Below are 19,744 nucleotides of genomic sequence, written 5' to 3'. Positions count from 1 at the left end.
TTCATTTGCTGCTCTGAAAGTAATAAATCCTATTTATTTCCATGGAAACTACAACAGATACAAAGAGCACCATAACACTGTTGGATAGAGCATATTCTCAGCTACAAAACACCACTTTTCAACATAGTCACAACCATTAGGTATGCATTTCCACCAGCTGTGAAAAAGAGCCTGCATGCTGTGCCCCTAACAATCTGCACCACTGGAGGTACCCCACTGCCACTGTCGTCACTGCTGAAACGCACCACCCACTGCCTCACTGTGCTCACATTCAAAGGTTGGCTGCCATAACTATTCAGTAAGCACTGGTGAATGTCAATGGGTGCCGTTTTTTCCACATGAAGGAGTTCAATTCCACACCTTTGCTTCACCCGCACTTCCGTGTCAGATGTCACTCTGTCAGACTGCCCCTCTGCTGCCATCTGTCACACAGCAACAAAATGTAAGGGAATATTGTTGGGAAGGTTCAACCTCTACTGCCATCCCTCCAACATCTGCCTCTGATAGAGTGGGAAACACAGTAAAATAAGAGGTATGACTTTTGGACCAGCCCTCATACCCACAGCATCCAGCAGCACAAATCCCTGCCTCCTGGATAAGGCAGGAGTGACTGATATACCAAGGTTAGGAGCCCACCTCAGCAAATGAGGCACAGCTGGGTATGGATAAGTTTGCTTGGCACTGGCTGCATCTCAAAGCCTCCCACAGCAGTTTCCTGTTGAAAAATGCTCAATTCTTAATTCTGATTGCCCAGTCTGCTAAATAAACACCAATGTGTTGATGCTTTAGCTCTCACTGAGTTGCTGGAGCTGCTCCTGCCCAGCATAACCTCTCCTGCCCTAATGCTTCTCTGCTGGGGCTTGGCTCAGCACAGGACACATGTTCACAGCTCATTGCTCCGTACTGCTGAATGGGTTAGATGGATCCTGTGGCACACAACCAAGAAGAGCTGACTTCCCTCAGAGCTCAGGGGTGTGAGGGATAGCAGGAAGTCAAAGCTTCCCCTGGCGAGGGAGAATTTTAAGCTTATGTGCAGAGCAGGTCTTGCAATAGTCAGGCTCCAGCTCATATACTGGCCCAGAGACTGGAGAAACACGCTCCCTTCCAAGCACATTCATGATTCCAGACTGTCAGGAGAAAACCAGACAAGGGGCAACCCTTGGCTGCTTTTAAAACATTTCTGCATTGATTCCTCCTTGAGATACAAGCCAGTGAGTGAGATGAAATCTCCTCTTACTCAAGCCCTATTTTTCATAATTATGCATCTTTAGTGTTTCATAACGACCAATTTAATCACTTTTGCCGTTTAGAGGGCTATAACAGCCAATCATGGTAATGGGCTTGGTATTTGGTAGGAACCATTTAACGCCCAAGAGCCCTTGTTCTGAGCCACTTGATGCCACTTAAGTTTGACAGACAGACTCTCATTAGCACAAGTTGCAAAACCTCTCAGATGAAGCTCATTTCTTTTAAACAAACTATGCTCAGTGATCCCCAAAGTCTCTGAGTGAGGAAATTTTTAGCTCACTTCAGATGCGTTTCAGGTCTGTGGAAACTAATCACCATATTTCCCATGCCGAGGGGCTTTCTGTTAAATTCTCTAGCTGTCTCCTCGCAGGTGTCCTCTCAATTCTTGCACACTACCTCTGCTCCCCTGTGGCCAGCTCCCAGAGAACTGGCTGGATTTTGTGACCTTCTCTTTTCACACAAAACCTTTTTGATGAGCTTCCATTCAATATCGCCTGGTATGCCTTGAAGGGGCAGCTCTCACAACCTGATTCTTCCTTGCTGGGGCAACCAGCAACACACCCTTGGAAACCTGCAGAAATATCTACAGAGCTCTGATTGCTGCTGGGACTACTACGCTTGCCTTTGATTTTCCTGCTACCTCATTTGTTCTTTGGACAGTGATCCACAATACAAAAATAAAGCTCAGGGCATCTGAGACTGCTCTATCACACACTCTCAAACACATGAAGTCTGCATCTGAATTCACATGATGACAGATTTGGAGAGAGTCACAGTCCAACGTCACTTCCACAGCAGAAGGGATAGATACTTCTCAAAGGATTGTGAGGTCATAGCATGGGCAGGGCTAGCAACGTGGCATAGCTACCAAGAATCTACAGTGTGCAGTTTAAGGACATTGGATTGGTTCACTTCTGCTCCTCACGATAGATCTACTACTTGCATGCGTCCTCTTTTCCACTGTATCACAAACCATGGTGCATGCAATGAGACTAAAAGTAGCATGTGTAGAAGGCCTAAGAGGAAAATAAATTGATAACATAATGGAAAACCCAAGTCTCAGTGACAGAGAGGACAGGCACATCTTGTGGTACAGTCTGATGTGACAGAGTAATATCTTGGCTTGTGGTCAAAATGACTTCAGAAAAACAACTAGGTCAAAAACGCAACATGCAGAGCTGAAGGAGTCGAAAGCTATCTTTAGAAAGAAATCTCTTGTATTCAACATTACTCGCAGTGAATGTTGACACCTTCCTAGCCTACTGCTCACTGAGCCACGAGATGGTGGCCTGAGAGAATGGTGGGTTGCCTTCTGCCTAAACACTCTAAATGAACCTTGTGTCTAAACCACACTATTTGGTTCAAGTGCAACTAATGCAGCATTCTCAGCACCACTATTAAAATGGATATGTTTCACCAGACACACAGACACACACACAACATTTAAAGCACCATATGATCCTGCCCAAAGCTGAAGAGAGCATTAACCAATATTATGATGTATTACTTGGGAAGTAGCCTGATGCCCCTTAATTAGAAGCTGCCTGCTAAGGTACACTCAGCAGGAGAAGAGTTAAGGTTGTATTTGTAACCTTAAATCTCACCTTACCTGGCTTGCAAGTGCTTAACTGTGCAACTTTAATGTGTTCTTATCAGAGCATTTTTATTGAGCCATTATTAACACCATTAGATACTATCTAGCATTTCCCACATCCCCCTCCTCCTCAGCTGTTACCTGAGCTACAGAAAACAAGAGATTCAAAGGAAGCACTTAACTCAACCTCTGCTATCACCCTCCATACACCCCCCTGCCCCTAATCCCCTAGCAGCTTCCTCAAACAGGACTAGAGTTTTGCTCGCTATGTTTCTTGCCCTCGGCCAGCCTGTGCATTGAAAGAAATCCTCTACTGATAATTATTAAGTTCCCCTGACACTGGCTGCTCATTAATCTATTATTTTGCTCCTCTAATTACTTTTGTCTGTTCGAGTTAACAGCCTCCTTTCTACATCTTTCCCGGGTCTCACTCAAGAGATGCTCATGTCAAATGTGACTTTCCTTCATCCACAAATCCCTAACAGCCTGTGCTCTGTGCATGGACTCTGAGACCCACCCTGCCACTTCCTGAGGCACAAGTCAGGCTCTCACACTGAGCCACCTGCGTCACTGTGTACCTGTATTTCACCCAAGCTGTGGTGTGTGCACCTCCGGGCATTTGAGCCTAGAGCTAAGCTTGATGAAACATTTAAGGCATAGGGACTTCTCATCTCCACCTGCTTCATTCCCTGGAAATCTCCTAAAGGAACCCTCTCACAAAGATGGAGACCTCTCACAAGATGTGAGGCTACTCACAGCTTCACAGTGCAAGGAACATCCATCTATATACACACCCTGGCTTCCCTTCACAGTTACCCTTTACCCAAAGACAACAGTCAGCACAAATTAGCTTTAAGTCCCTTGGGCAGAAGGGGAGACAGAGACAAGAACCAATTACTTATTTGCCTGGAAGATGCCAAGTCCATCAGGGACAAACACAGTTGACACAAGTGAGACTGTCAGAAGGAGGCTGCAGATGCAAAGTCTGGAGCCCGGTCTGATCTTCTGTAGCTCACAGAATTTCTAACATTTTGTCTCTTACCAGGAGTGACACTAAAGATAATTAATTATTCTCCTGTTCCCTTCTCACAGCTGTACTTTAGGTTCCGTAGGCAGGCTCTGGACAGCTGTACAGATCCATATCCTGCAGTCAAAGGATGCCTTTTCCTTCTAGATACAGCATGACTCAGGATCCTTTCTTTTTCTCTGTTTTTATTTTGCATGCTTACCTGTGCCACCCTAGCACTGAGGTGGCCACTCACTGCAAGTTTACGAGAAGGGATGATTTGCTCAGCCGGTGCACGAAGTAATACAGGGTATATGAGAAGAGTTGTGGGTTTTTTGGTTTTTTTTTGGTATGGTTCAGCAAGAAAGAAAAATCAAGTGTAGAAGAAATAAAAACAGCACTTTTGAAATTTCACCTCCTAAGCTTAAAAAAATCCCATGTCTGCAGTCTCTCCTGTTTTTCTTCAGACAGGAAAGGAAAGGATGTTCTGAAGACACATTTTTGAAATGCTCACAAAGAAGGCCAGGTGGGAGAAAGCAAAGAGCACCAGTCTTCACATCCCCAGGGCCTGCTGCAGCCTTTTATTACCAGAATAACTCAATACCTTCAGCTGGCAGGCACCCCCTTCCAGGACAACTGTATTCAGATGCTGGAGAAAACCTCCGCTCTGCAGAAGGCTGAGTGATGCCTGACCTTGCTGTGGTCAACACAGAAAGCAGCGACAGGATGTTCTGCCCCCCAAAACTGGCTTATTTTTTGCTCCGATCTTATCTCTGTCTCCCTTGCAGGTCATGGGGCATAGATGCTGATTGTCTTCATCAGTGGGATTGGTGTGCAGGTAGAGGCAGAGGCAAGAGAAGAATCAGATGATTTCATGGGAGAAACTAGAAGGGTTGAAGGCTTTGGGGCTGCATGCTTAACTCCCTCCAGACATCACTGTTATATGCACTGATGAGGATGTTGTCATCCACGTTCACTGAGATCGTCACACTAGATGAGACAGCCACTCTGGCTCCAATGCAGCATATATCAGCCACTGAAGTCAGACACGTCACTGAGATGAGCTGAAGTCAAACTACGGCATACAAGTAAAATTGGTGAACTCTCTTTAAATGAAATATAATGAAATGAAATATAATGGAAAAGAATGCAGGGAACAGCTATAAGCTACTACCTTAACCTTCCCTAGTGTATCTTCATCCTACTGTGAAGAGAGAGAGAAATACGCTCATCTAAAGTGGAGGTACTTATAGATTACAGCTACAAGGGGAAAAAATGCAGCCTCTCAATTTTCTTCTTAGGAATCACTTTTTTAAGGATGTTTGAACTGAAACCAGAAAATTCACAGCATTTTAAATTTAATATCTCTTTAATTCACAGTCAGTCTCTCTGTATCTTCACAAGCACTCTTTATATTTTGAGCAGTGAGCTCTAGCTGTAAACATGGAGCTGCCAGTGGTACGTATGGCCTCCAGACAGCAGGGAAATGGGACCCCATCTTAAAACATCACCCCTTTGCCCCTATAAAGCCTTAAAAATACCTGTCACTGAAGAAGCAGCACCATGCACAAGAGACCCTAAGCAGACTCATTAGTTCACATCACTAGAGGGAGACACGATAACACACACACAGGCAGAATCTTGCACTCAGTGACATTTTCTGCCAACAGTCTGTGGAAGCTGACTACTTAAAGGTAGGATTCAATGGCAGGTTTGTGCAGTGGAGCATGAGGAAGGCTGGTAGGGAAAGTGCAGGACAGCACCTACTACACAGCAGGGATGGTCAGCCAGCACATCTTTCCTCTTTTCTTCCTAGTCATGCCAGCAATGTTTCTTGATTTCAAAAGGTTTTTGCAAGTGGGAATGAAGGAGACTTTGGTAACCTGCTGTTGGAATTCTACTTACACTAGAGTATGGCAACAATTCCTTTCCCTATCATCATTCATTATGTATTATTCTGAACACTCATCCTCTCAGTTTTGACTTCAGGTCTTCTGAAATCCTTCAAGACTGTCTCATGGAAAGACAGCAGGAAAAGAACAATCTGGTAACTCCTGAATATCCTGGCTAAACAGGAACATCTTAGTGGAGAAGCACTTGAAGGTAGAGCTAGTGACTATACAGCACTGCTCAGACAGGAGTATTACAGCATGCAGCGAGCCAGAAAGATGCTGCTCTTCTGTAGGTGGATGAAAGTTTTTATATAGGCACAAATTAACTCAGCCCTTAAAATGCCATGGAAAGGATCTGAATACCATGGTTGATTCAAAGTGATAACCATTCTGGGAGCAGGAAAAATGGAGGCAACTCCATCAGACTTCAACTTGCTATCAAAAAAAACCACAGCATTTCCATTTGGTAGGAAAGCCAGTAACTTGGTACACAAGTGCCATCTTCCCAGCGATAGCACAGAAAAGCCTGCTGAAGCTGTTACAGCCAAGCACCGACCAAAAGACTGCAGATGTTCCCCTCCAACCACTGCTAAAGGCAGCAGGGCAAAGTCTGTCCTCCCAGCAGACTAATTCACCAGTTCCTCAGAAGTGCTAAAATATTTGTGAGGCCCTGATCTTTGTCTCTGTCATGGGGTGGGAAAGAGAAATCAAAGCTGCATTAAAGCTGCAATGAAAATGAACGTTTAATGTATCAATGTGAAGCGTGTTTGTACTGAAACAGCATCACAGACTGCAGGGACTGAGTGGGGCACTATTACAATAGGATGTATCTGTACCTGATGATATTTAAGCTACACAGAAAAGAAAGAAATCAAACACATTCTGTGTACCAGGGAGAGAGCAGGACTTCAGCACGTAAGGTTATTATAGATGGGGGATGGGAAGCTCTTGCTTCTGGGTCATGCAATAAGAAGGAGGGATAAGAAGTAAGATGCAACCTACCCCAGGGAACCTCTAAAGTGACTTCTAAAAAAGCGGAGCCAAAGGAACCAGGATGAAAATAGAGGCTGAAGCAAATTTGGATGCCTTTTAGAAAAGCCTGGAAAAAGTTGAAACTTTGGCTTCTTTCCCAGGCTCTCTGTGAGCCAGCATCCTTCCCCAAATCCTCCTGTATAACACTGGACAAGAGAGAAACTCAACTGGGAGAGGAAAAGATTTCAGAAAGAGCCCTAAAACAAAAAGGGAGTGTATAAGAGACAAAGTGAGAGATCACTGTGAAAGAGGAGACCAGATTTTTTCCAGAGTATTTTGAGGATACAAGAAATAAAAGAAATGAGACTTGGTTAAAAAGCATTCCTTCCCTTCAACACTGTAGAAAGCTGAACCAAACAAGTACCATGTAAACCTTAAATTTCCAGATTAGGCAAAGGCAGATAAGGGCATGAGCACAGCTCCTGCAGTAACACCACCAAATTAAAAAATAACCACATTTAAAAGAAAAAATTTATATATATATATATATATATATATATATATATATATATATATATATATATATATATATGTATGTATGTATATGTATGTATGCAAATTACTCCTTCTCCTCAACTGTTTCACTGAGGCTTTTAGAATGTAGCAAAGAGGTGGGCTAAATGCAAATGGCTTAGATAACCAGAAAATCCCCTTCCCACTCGTCACCACCCAGCGCTTACTGGGTTGACTTGTGATGACTCTGGATGAAGTCCAGAGTTTCTGTTTATTATCTTCTTTGGGCAGAAGTAAGCTTTCCTTACAAACTCAAAGTGAAGTATTAAGGCTTTGGAAAGCAACAAGAGGCAAACAAACATTGGACATAAAGACAAAGTTGCCCACATGAATAACAAGGTCATCTTAAATTTCATGCTTTCAGAGAGCCCTCTGCTTCCTTCATGTTCAGTGTTTGACCCTAAAAAGAGACCTGCACGTACTGAGGGAAGATACACAAGTGAGCGGGGAATGTGAGATAATCTGTCTCTTTCCATTTAGGTCTCATCTTGATCTCTAGTAATTGAGCCCCAAAGCATGAAGTATAACATCCTTCTCAGTATTTTGGTGTGAATAACAAGAATATCCAGATTTGTTCACATTATCCTCAGAAACACACAAATTGTTTGAGTCTTGCCAAGTTCCTATCTTTAAATAACTTTCCATGGCAATGAGTTCTACAGCTGTTTATAAACATATTATACGTATACCATCTCAATTACACAGAGCAGGAAGGCACTTTTCTGTATTCCCTATCCCTTCTAAACTTCCCAGGTTATGGTAAATTCTCTAAGACTCAATGAGAATTTCTTCCACCCCCTAGGGAGAATTGGCCTGGCATGTTTGACAAGCCTTCCCACCTCCTTTCATTTTACACTGTGACATGAAACTTGGGTGTTGTAATCAATACTTATCTGCTTTGCTTGGACTGTTTTTTTAATGCTGTGATTACCAGTGTAATAACTAAGCTCTTTTTTTTTTAAGCCAAACTACGTATCCTTAAAATGTTAGGAGGAATATGAGAGAATCCAGGCTTTTTTGTCTTCCATGTCAAACTGCCTTGCTATGCTGAGGTCAAGGGAGTCAGACTGGGAATGAAATACCTGGTGATTTCATAGAGGTTTCAACCTGTAACTGCTCTTAGATGAACTTAATGGTTTGCTACTCTACTGGTTACACAGAACCAGTAAATCCCATTTGTTCAGCCTTGAGTGGAGCCTAATATAGATCAATATAGCTTTGCCTTCCTGTAACAGCCTATGAGATTGCCACAACACTTGGGTACTAATGTCACAGAACTTGCCACAGCATCCTGGAGCAAGGCCCTCAGGGAGGCTTTCACCAATGCCTCATGGGAAAGCAGCAGAAGGATGAATGGGACTTTCTGTCCATGAGTACTAGCTCCTCCAGATAAAAGCTACCTTTTTCTTTGGCATTTGTCTGCCCATCTAAGACAATGGGCTTGGTAGTGAGATCTCTGGTGATGCTTGCAACAACACTCCATGTCCACGTTGCTGTTAACTCAATTCACAAGGGCTTTAGGGCTGCTGTTGAGAGAGAGTTTATTGAGAAGTATATGAATGTACATGAATATTTATTTTCCCCAGGAAGCTTTTTCAGTCAACCAAGCATCTAGCATGGCTCTGACTAAGATGGAGAGATGAGGAATGATAAATGATTGCCTCTTGGATTGTGATCTCAGCAGCTTATGGGTAGGGAGAACATACATTAGCCTGAATAAACATAAGTCAAGAAAGACGTGAAATAAAACTAAGATGAGCTCAAACACAGACACTGCCTACCATCTGTAAACTATCTGACTGGGTCTTTTCTTGACTGTGTAAGTTGTTCTCTTGATGCATGGTTCAGGGAAAACAGAGCATCTCATAATGAAACTGGCCACAGATGGGTAGGCTGCCCATGGTAGCCCACACAGAACCTGCCAGCATGATGAATGATACTTGGCCCTGAGCTGGAGCCTTCTCCAGCCTGTGGTCCAACTGGGAATTTGATTAGACTGCATTCAATGAGGAAAAAATAATCTATACCTTTGTGTAGGCTATGAGCTAATGAGAAAACAATAGGATAGCACCCACTCCTTATAGAAAGTCACAGAGGGGAGATACTGAGTATTGTCCCTTTCAAAAGATGCGACTACAGGATTTCCCCAGGTGAAATATTCCTAATGCTACCAACTGCCAAGTCACCTAGCTTGTATTAGTAACCTCCAATACTCATGCCCCTTCCAGCAGAACAAACCACAGATTCCTTATACATCCATTTCAGAGGGTTTCTAAGGCTTACCATCACATAGTGGGATGAGGAGTCACATGGCACAGCAGGCTTAATAAGCCCATGTCCTGAATCACAGGGGAGGCAATTGCACTATGTGCAGGGAGGTGCTGGAAGCTGCAAGTCAGCAATCCCATAAGAGCTCTGCTGGCTGAAGGAGAAGAGCTAATGACATTTGTGCTCTCAGGCAATGCCTACTAAGCTATCCATAGCTAGTTAGATGACGTTGCCCTGGTCCTACAGCACTGGAACCTGTCAGATAAGGAAGAAAAGGGTCTGGCTGACTCTCTTATTTGGTTGCTCTGTCAAAATCCAGTCAGTCAGCCATCTGAAGAGGAACAGAGAAGGAGAGCAAGGACTTGCATCATTTTAAGGAATGTCATTTCTGCTTTCATTACTAAACACTGTTTGGAACTAAAGCTGATCTGTATTGTCAATTGCCATCTGAATTATTAAGCATTTTTCCCCTTATCTGTCTTCTTCCCAGGCGTCAAGTGCTAGAGTCAACAATCACAGACAAACGTCAGTTATTTCACCAGAGAAGGAGAGAGGGTTTACCTGTGGGTTACTTCAAGGCTTGGGGCCTTACATTTGATTAGAGAAAAAATGCCTTGTTAAGTACTCACTAAAGTACAAGCAAAGGAGGGCATGCAGCATTTTTTAAAGTGAATTTTCTACTTCCTAGATAGGCAAAAAAGTGGGAGATGATGGTTCATTTAAATGAACGATCACATGCATCTCTGCCTCTTTTGCACAAAGAAGGCAGCATCACTGACTTCCCATTGCATTTGTATCTTCCGCTTCCCAGCCCACAAGAAATAAATCATTTTTGTGGTCCTAACCCAGATAATTAGCCAAATGCTACTGACCAAATCAATGAATGAAAGAAACAGTAGACAAATTTGCTAATGAACTCCTTCAGGAAAGTGCACAAAGAAAAAGTAATTTGGCTCTCTCGACCCCCAGTGCTGGTTTAATTTCACAACCTGTCCATTCAAAACCTCCTACACAAGCTCCATAGCGCTCGTTCTTACAATTCTGCAGTCACGAGTTTAATCACAAAAAGATCCACAGAGAGAGAAAGAGAGAGAGAGATTTTAGAAACCTTTACAATGTCTAAAATAGCTCTTTGATGGGTAGCAGATGTGCTCAAAACTAGCATAAATCGAGCCAAAATGCCTGACAATCCTGGAAGAGGGAGATTCCAAGATAAGACAGATGTTTCTAACCATGAAAGCTTTGGAATAGATTTGGGATTTTTTTTGTTAATTGTCAACCTCAAGGAAAATATTTAAAAGGAATTCTTTTGTCCCTCATTTTGGACAAGTGCCTTACTGGTATACGTGCTGCACAAAGACAGGACTTCTGCCTGAAATCAGTTCTTCTGTATGGATAGAAGATAATAGATGGGTTGAGATGCAGGAAGAGACAGTAGAACAAGCAACAAGATGTGGACATGACAGACAGTCATGAAGGACTGCCTGTCCTTCCTTCCCAGTTAGGAAGGAGGTGCTTGGTGGGCTTCACTGTTAAAGGGAAGGCCTGAGTTTTGATTGAAAGGGCTAGTGGGAAGGCACTGATGGAAGGCACAGGAGGAAAAGTGAGGAGGCACTCTGGGATAGTGATGAACAGACCCATTAAAGCTGACATGGGAATCAAAGCAGGGGTGGGATTCCCTGGCCCAGCTGTGTAACAGAGAGAATTGCCAGAATGGAAATATGCACTGGGGACTCCTCAGAAGGGAGAAATGAACTCTGCCTGATATCATGGAGTAGGCAGTACAACTGAAAGACCCTCAAAGCACAAGCATGCAGCCAAAGTGATGAGCCAGGACAAGAATCTTCACATTGCTCTTCTGAACAATGCATCTGATACATATCAGGACTCAGTTTTCATGAATATTTAATTTAATTCTCCCGTAACTCCTTTAACTCAAACATTAGATTGTGCTCACAGAATAGCTAGTGTGTTTCATACTAAGAAAAAGTTGGGTGGAAAACTAAAAGACTGAGGGTACAGTAAGATGGAAGACTCAATAAGAAATAAACCTTAAGAGCAAAAGTGCCAAAGTTAAAAGATTTTAAGTACATAAATAAAGGTTAAAAAGATAGGGCCTATTTCTCCATGCATACCAATGGCACATCTGTGCTTAATACTAAAAAAGCTGGAAAACCAAGCAGTGTCAATGATACCATTAAGGATTAGTGTTCTCCACGACAGCTCTCCTCCTCTCACTACTTCCTGGTAGCAAATTTTTCTTTCTTTCTTCTGCAAGAAATGGGCCCAAACTACAAGATGCATATCTAGCTTTCAAATACACAAATGCTTTGGCTGCAGGGATGAGACAGGAAATCTGAACAACACCAATCTGAACCACAGACATCAAATCCAGGGGCTTCTGGATGCAGCACTTGGATCAGGCCCTGTTCTATCATATCTTTCTGGCCCCCTCTCTAACTTTCTTTGTGTGAATCTCTTCCCTTTGCTGGCTGACAGCTGAAGTTTCTCTAGCACACAAAGTAGACTTGTACTCTGCATACCTCAAACCCTCCTTAATCATTTACACATATGGCAATATCACAGAACACTATACAGAGTTAATGAATGCTTTCCCCCCATGCTTCAGATGACAGAATTTTTGATGACAAAAAGGAAATCCAGTAAAGAACCCTCTCCTCAAAATGACATGATATAGATGTAGAGAAACCCACCAGTTGTTCCCATCCCCACTGATAATTTTTAAGGAATGAAGGTTTCCTTGCAACCCACACTGCTATCACCATGGAGTCAGACTGTGTAAAGGACATTTTCCTTCCAAGCTTGCCACATCCTCAAACTTGGAAGGTATACTTAGATAGCAGAACAAAACTGTTGAATAATTCCGTCTCTATCCTGCTCTTCACTTGCATGGCAGATCAAGTATCTCCTTTACTCACTGCACAAGACAACGGAACGCTGTCTGCCAAAGTGGAAAGTAATATAAAATCACCGCTTCTACTATATTCCTTTCCCTTTGAGGTGAATCAATGGGAAGCAAACTCAGTTTTTCAGAAAGAACCTCTTCCATGTAATATATAAACAGAAATTCTTCTTTCTCGCTCTCTCCCACTCCAGCATTGTTTTCTTTCCACTCCCTCCGTGTGCATTACCAGCAGAAGAGACTGGAACAGCTAGACAAAGGCGAAAGCTAAATAAAATCACAAGTCCAGTTCTGCAGAACATCTACTGAAGTAATTTCAATTGTCCCCTGGGACAATGTGGTTATCATGCTTTGGAGGTCACGCTACAAAACATGCTTGCAATGCACTGAGGAGCCTTGCCTCATTTCTGCAGCTGCCTGAATTTCAACTGAAATTTTCAGTAACACCAGAAAAGAAGGAAACTACTGCAGAGTTCACAAATCATCAGCAGGGTACAGGCCTGTTGAGTCACTTACCTGTTGGGGTGAGGTGCCTCCAGGTGATGACAGGCTCTGGACGTCCATTTGCCATGCAAACCAGGGTCACATTGCTGCCTTCATTCACGGTGATGTCCGAGGAGATATTGGAGATCTTTGGTGGAACTATGAAGACAAAACAAAGTTGGACCTCATTAATTCCGGAGGGAAGCTGGTCCTACTTTTAACCTATCAATCATCTACTTATTAACCGGAGGCAGACATGAACTCCTCTCACAGATTGCACTCCAGTTTGCCACCCAGGTTTCTGAATTAGAATGGTGCTCCAAATATAAGGTTATGACTTCTCAGCAGCCGAGAAAATCAATTCCAGTGTAACAACCTTTTAATGGCGCAAAGATGTAAAAAGAGAATGGAGAAAGATACATAGAGCAATAGTTTGCTTTCAGGAGTATGCGTGGGGTGAAGCAGCCAGGAGAGGGAAGAAAAGAACTGAAACAGAGACATGGGCAAGGTCACAGCTGAGTTGAGAAACAGTGAAAAAGCAGGGCCTTCTGGCTGTGAGAAAGCTGCCAGCATTGACTTAGAGAGCATCTGATATAATGCCCAAAAAGCCCAGCAGCGCTAACTTCTGTGGTGGCACAGTCATGGGACCAGCATGACTCATATCAAATATGCACTAAGGAGACCAAATCAGCATCCCCAGGAAAGCCTCCTGCATCAGACTTCCCTTAGCTATCTACTCTCCTTAATTTTCCTCTTTTGGGAGCTGCCTTACAGGGGTACCTTTGCCCTGAGGACCTGCAGGTAGAAACATCTTTTTCTGCAGCTTTGACACATTATGTTTTTTGGGGGCTTGATAAAAGAACCTCTCAGAACTTGCCTTACTGCCCCAAGGCTGCATAGAAGGTCAACTCTACACATTGCCCCAGCTCTCAACATTCATTTTGAAACTAAAATAAGCCTGGACACTATTCTATGTCCTCCTGCAGGGTTCCAGACCTCAAGGCACAGAACCAGAGGTACATTGGGTACTGATACCTTCTCTGGGCTGAAACCCAAGCTCCCAAAGCACAGTAGGTTCAGACCAGCCACAGCTTGTGCTCCTTGTGCCTTAAAGGCCTTCCCAGGTAACTGAGTCACGGGACTGAAGTGACTCAATGGGGACTTGAACCAGTGGCTGTGGGTGAGGAGCAGGCCTTGTGTTTCAGCCTCGCAGCCTTTTCCTGAGGCAAAACAAGCCATGGCTGTTTCTCCTTCCTCATGTTTGTGTCTCTTCCACGCTTCACACCCAGGAGGAGGTGAGGGAGTTTAGCTAAAAAGGAATCTTCTTATTTTCTGCTTTTTTTTTTTTCCCCCCAGCTTCCAAATTTGTGTGTAGCGAGGAATGAAACAACATCATTTTCTGCTTTGCTTACCACAGAGTAAACAGACAGCAACCTCCCCTTCCCGCTCCTTGGCAGGAGTGGCTGATGGCCCTTCTGAGGCAGAGCTGCCTACGAGATAGGTGGGGAAGGGAAATGAAGCCTGAAGAGAGCAACTCACCTCAGCGAGCTGTGTATTGGATTCATAGCAATGGTGTTTACAATCCACAGCTCTTTAGCCCCATTCTGTTGGCCCCAAACTCACACCCAGACCTTCAGTATCTACAACCATGGCACCTCTTTGGAAAAACAAGGGCACCTGAGCAGGAATTACTTGAACAAAACAAGGTAAATGCATCTTTGCAGGCGAACTTGCTAATTTAGGTGAGAACGGATTTAAATGAGGTACACTGAGGATGGACTGTCATAGTACGGAGAGAAAGGACAGCACCGTGGTTAGCAAGGAAGCAGAAAGGACCAGCACAACAGCGAAGGATTTTGCACTCTGCTGGTGAAAGCTGTGGGCCCATCTTAAATGGGCTGTGCACAAATACAGTCATCACAATGATTGGAGTACACCCAGCTCTGGGGAGCTGGATGGGAGCTATGGGTCAGAGGGTATCACAGCATCACACTTGATGGCTGGTTTTTGCTACCAAACTATTTCATTATGAAGAGACAGTGGATGAAGTTTGCTTTTGTGAGACAGAAGAAGCCTCAATGTCACGGGCCTGGCAGGGAACTTCAACCACTCTGATATTTCCTGAATGGGTGAAAGTAGCCCAGCAGAAGTAGTAATCCAACAGGTTCACCGTAAGCTTGTGGTGTGCCCTTTCAGCAAAGACAAACCATATCCTAGGTTGTACTAGCAGGAGTATAACCACATAAGAGGAGGGAAGTGGTTCTCTCTCTTTATATGGTGCTTCAGATGCTGTCTCTCAAGCACTGCATCCAGTTTGTGGCTCACTAGTACAAGAATGTCATTGACATACAGAAGCAAGTCTACCAGAGGGCTTCCAAGATGATCAGAAGGCTGCAAATACACAATGTACAAGCACTGACTGAGAAAGACGGGTATGTTCACACTCAGAGAAAGAAGAGTTCACTTACTTCTGTCTACAAATACCTAGTGGAAAGGTGCATAGGAGACACTGAGTTGCAGAGTGATCAGCAAAAAGCAGCAGACCAGCTGCTACACAATGAAAATTCTAACTCAAAGTGAGGAAGAAACTTTCATTTTTGGGAAGTCAAGATAGATAGGAACAGATTCCCAAAGAGGTGGTAGAACCTCCATCCCTGGAGATACTCAAACCTTGTCTGGATGAAAACCTAAGCAACCTTCTCTAACTGGCACCAGGATGGAAAGAAAAATGAACCTGGAAGCCAGTCTGCTGTGCAAGAGTTTGTGCTGATGGCTGAGCTCCTGGTGAAGTAAACGAAGTAAGAGATGTTGGAGAAACAGTTGATTGCACCTGGGTTCTCTTTCCAGGAGAGGGATAACTTCCTAACAGCACAACGCTGGGTAAAACAAACCCCTTTCTCTCAAAGCAAAATCCTCTGATAAACAAACCCTGATACCTTGACCATCAATGATCTCTTGTGAGCCATTAGCAGTGCATCCATACTTGTAGGAGGAAGTTGGACAGCACAAAAACAAACAAACCAAAAAAAAACAACAAACAAATAAGCATTGCTGGAAAACACTGACGTTGCCAAAGAATTAAATCCCACCATGCTGAGGGATGTATGAGAGTTCCACTGACTATAAAAGTGATCCATTCCCTGCTTCCTTCCCTTTATTACAGCCCTGTAACCAGGATTTTCTGCACAGCAAATGCCGGGTAGTGCAAAACAACAGTCACACAGTGCTCTCAGGAACTGGCTACTAATGTATCAAGATTGCAGAAAGGACAGCAGAAAGGAAACACCCCACGTAGGAAATTAAATGTCCTGCCTTCTCCAAAATACACTTATAGCTTCACGTTTGTGGTATGTGTAAGCAGCAGTGAATTGCTGCAGCAGTGAATTGCTGCACCGTGGTGAGATCTGGCTCAGCACTGAGTAGGCTTAGTTTTAAACTTGTAGGCTTAGCCTGAGAAAGAAGAATGTAAGGCTGCTATTTTTGCAAGACTTGTGCCTAAGCTTCTCTGTCGGCAGCATCCTCAGCACAGCTTTCCTTTGATGTGCTGGTGAAAACATGTAAGCAGAGCCCTGAAGAGACGAGAACAGTGCTAGACCACATGTTTCAGGGACTTATCTTTATTTCAGAGGGTTGATGATTGCATCAGGAAAAAAAGTCCCACAACAAACCAAGAAAAGGTCTGTTCTGGACTAAGCTGAAGCAGGCCTAGCAGATGGAGGCTCTGGCAGAACGGTCAATGCCAGGCCAAATGGCTCAGCAGACAAAGCCACTATTGGGCATCAGCAGCAGAGCTTCAGTTAGGACACGTGCACCCTGCCCCTTCCAAAGCCGTCAAGTCATTTTAGTTTGCAGCACATCAAACAAACTCAGAAACAGATCTGACCATGCAGACCAAATGCCCAAGAGGAGGATGATGTGTCCAGATGGCCATATCTAGCTTGCCACTTTTTCAGTGGAGGAAAAAGAGGGCATTCAAGGCTGAAATTCCAAAGTGTAATGTCTGGTTGCCTTCAGCCTGCTACCTTGGACAGAGGGCAAGGAGAGGCTGAGAGGAAGGGGAATGGTGTAGGAAATAATTTTTCTGTGAATTTAAAGCCTGGTTCAGCATTAAAAGTGACCAGATCTTAGTGGACGTTAATATCTCTCAGACAAAAAAAAGTCAGAGACTTAATTTTCAAGATGTCAAGATGGCATGTCAAAAATGCTGAAATTGTCAGCAGCAGCAACAGTTCGCATTGCCTACTTGGCACTTGTCATTACTTTGTACACACCTTTTTAGGATAGTCTTAAAATGAGAAGCTTTGACCTTATTATTTTTTCCCAAGTGTGGGTTGTGTTATATGTTCACAGTTCCCAGACTGTGGGAAGGATGACTGCTGAGAAAAAAAAAAAAAAAACAAACCCTGTGGGCCCAGGAGCTTCTGAGATGTGACAGCTTCCTCTTGCCCAGCCATCTCTTGGTGACTCCCATCGAGAAAAAACCCCTCATGCCTGGCCTCTCTGAGCATTAGGGCAAAAAATCACAGCCAGAAGACCCGCAGAATGGGAAACATTATAATTAAGCAGCACTTTCCCATGTTTTCCTATTCAGCTAACAACTTGTCCCTTCAGAGATCAGGCTGCTGTCAGACCCTTTTGGATCTGGTGACCTTGGGAAAGCACTTCCAGGTCTATGGTACTGCTGAGGAAGAATAAGCTGCCAGATTCTTTTCCTCCCTCAGCATAAAAGGGCAGACATTAACCTGTGCTAGGGAACCCACTGGAAGGGGTGAGAGAAGGGACTGATGTGCAGAACACCACACACCATGGCCATACTCATCCCAGCAACATATTCTGGAGAGATGGAAATGAGTTCGAGGAAGAGCGGCTTTTCATGAATGCCTGTTCATTTCTTCTACCTTTCAAATCTACGATAAGCCTGATGCAAGCTCAGCATCTCCTCGTACATGTCACCGATTGTAAATAATAAATGACAAATTAACCAGTAAGAATTCTTCTCAAGAAGCTCAAGTCTGGAAGAGCGGGGGCTGCACGGCAGGAGGGGGCAAGGACAGAGTTGGTGGAGAAATGCAACTCCCAGGCAACGTGCAGTGACAGAGTGAGGTAGGAAAGGGTTGCACAAAACCTGCTTTGCACTAAGCCCATTCAAGTTAATTGCTGTCAATCTGTTACTTTCATGACAACTGCAACTAACATTAATTTATATAATAAGAAAGACCGAGACATGAAAAATAGAGCACACTCCCCCTGCGCAATCACTGTTGCTCTCAAAATGAAAGCAAGTGATTTGTTTCCACAAAACATTGCCGTGTCTCAAAAACACCCACTACAGCAGTTATTACAAGCCAGGGGCCATATACAGGATGCAGCAAGGAAACCACAAACAAGAGAACACACAACATCTGCTGTTGTTATCTTTGCCTTTTATGACCAAACCCCTTCAGAGCTCAAAACTCCTCCAGTGATATTAGCTGTAACCGTGTACACTGGGTCAGCTTTATCATATGAGACTATGGAAGCAGGTAATGAGTGAGGCTACGTACTGGTTTCCTACAAAATGAGTCAGCCCAATGGTTAGGAGATGCAAGCTCACATCCACAGAGGCTGGCTCACGAGTCGAGTGGAGTGGAGGACAGAACAAGAAAAGCATCAAGGCCACCCCTTGTAGTTCATAGCCAGGCTACCTGGCTGCTCCCTGTTGGCAAATGGGGCTTGGCACAAGACTGTGAGTTACAAAGTTAGACTCCAAAGCAGCTTCTCCCCAGTCTAAAATTATAAACCTGCTTAATGTTTTGGTATTTTGTCAATAAGTTACAAAATGCATTTAAAATAAAATAATAATAATAAAAAGTCTTATTCCCGCTCATTGGACCTGAGATATAGCAAACATTATTTACTCTACCCAAGGAGTAGAACAGCACTGAAAATAAGAAAACCCAACAGCCCATAATCTCCATTAAGTGCTCTAATTGTTAATCCCAAGAAGAGAACCTTGAATACAGACAAGAAAGTCACCACAACCATTTCCATATATCCCCATTAGTTAGTTACCTCCTCCAGTCTGTTTACTTTCCTCTCTATTGGCAAGAGAGACTCCCATCTGCTGGGCAAAATAAGACTCCCACCCACCAATCCACAGGAGCCCCTGGCTTTCAGGGCAATAAGAAAACATCAGGACTTCTCTCAAAAGTCAAAGGAACTTTGCAGCTACTAAAGCCCTCTGCAGGTGCCTATCAATTAGCCTCCAGAGTTCTCATTTCCACGTCCCCAGCTCCCAATTAAGGGCACTTTGCAACAAATACCAAGTCGCTAATAGGCCCCAAGGCAGAGGTAGGGGGGATGCTGACCATCACACGCCCTTGAATGCTTTAGAGCCTCCACCTTGCTCACCACAATTAGGGGTCCTTTCCTAGGGCAATTAATTGTCAGCAAATTGGCCTCATTAGTCATTGTTTAGTCAATGTGTTAGTGGGGAGAGAGGGCTTGAAGAAGGGGCTGAGCTGCTAAACACAACTAAATGGTTTAATTTCCCTCTTATGTGTGCAGCAGTCTAATCACAGCTCTTTGCAGTAGTAACAAGAAACAGCTTGTTGCTACTCTAGTCTGCACGGGGAGCGAGTCGAGGGCTAGCAAGTAAAATTCAGATGCCCTATGGGATGTGGCATGCTAATGTCTTGGAAGCACTTTACAGATGAAATGAGACATGAGACCCGAGACGTGTTTTTTACGGTCTGATTCATGCCGCAGCCTCAACCGGAGAGATGAAGCTGTCACCAGGGCAGGAG

At 43.9% G+C, this 19,744-nt stretch overlaps 1 protein-coding gene across 5 annotated transcripts in view; it reads right to left on the bottom strand.

Annotated features, from left to right (window-relative positions):
- Positions 1-19,744, bottom strand: part of LSAMP (limbic system associated membrane protein) — a 412,942-nt gene that overhangs the window by 93,443 nt on the left and 299,755 nt on the right. For all 5 annotated transcript variants that reach the window (XM_072326671.1, XM_072326673.1, XM_072326675.1 and 2 more), the window contains one exon: positions 12,993-13,118. In XM_072326671.1, coding sequence (XP_072182772.1) covers positions 12,993-13,118 — 126 coding nt within the window. The remainder of the gene's footprint in view (positions 1-12,992; positions 13,119-19,744) is intronic.

The sequence above is a fragment of the Excalfactoria chinensis genome, chromosome 1, assembly GCF_039878825.1.
Source record: "Excalfactoria chinensis isolate bCotChi1 chromosome 1, bCotChi1.hap2, whole genome shotgun sequence".
Lineage (NCBI taxonomy): Eukaryota > Metazoa > Chordata > Aves > Galliformes > Phasianidae > Excalfactoria > Excalfactoria chinensis.
The sequence above is the reverse complement of the archived record's forward strand: the minus strand, read 5'-3'. Positions and strand labels throughout refer to the sequence as shown.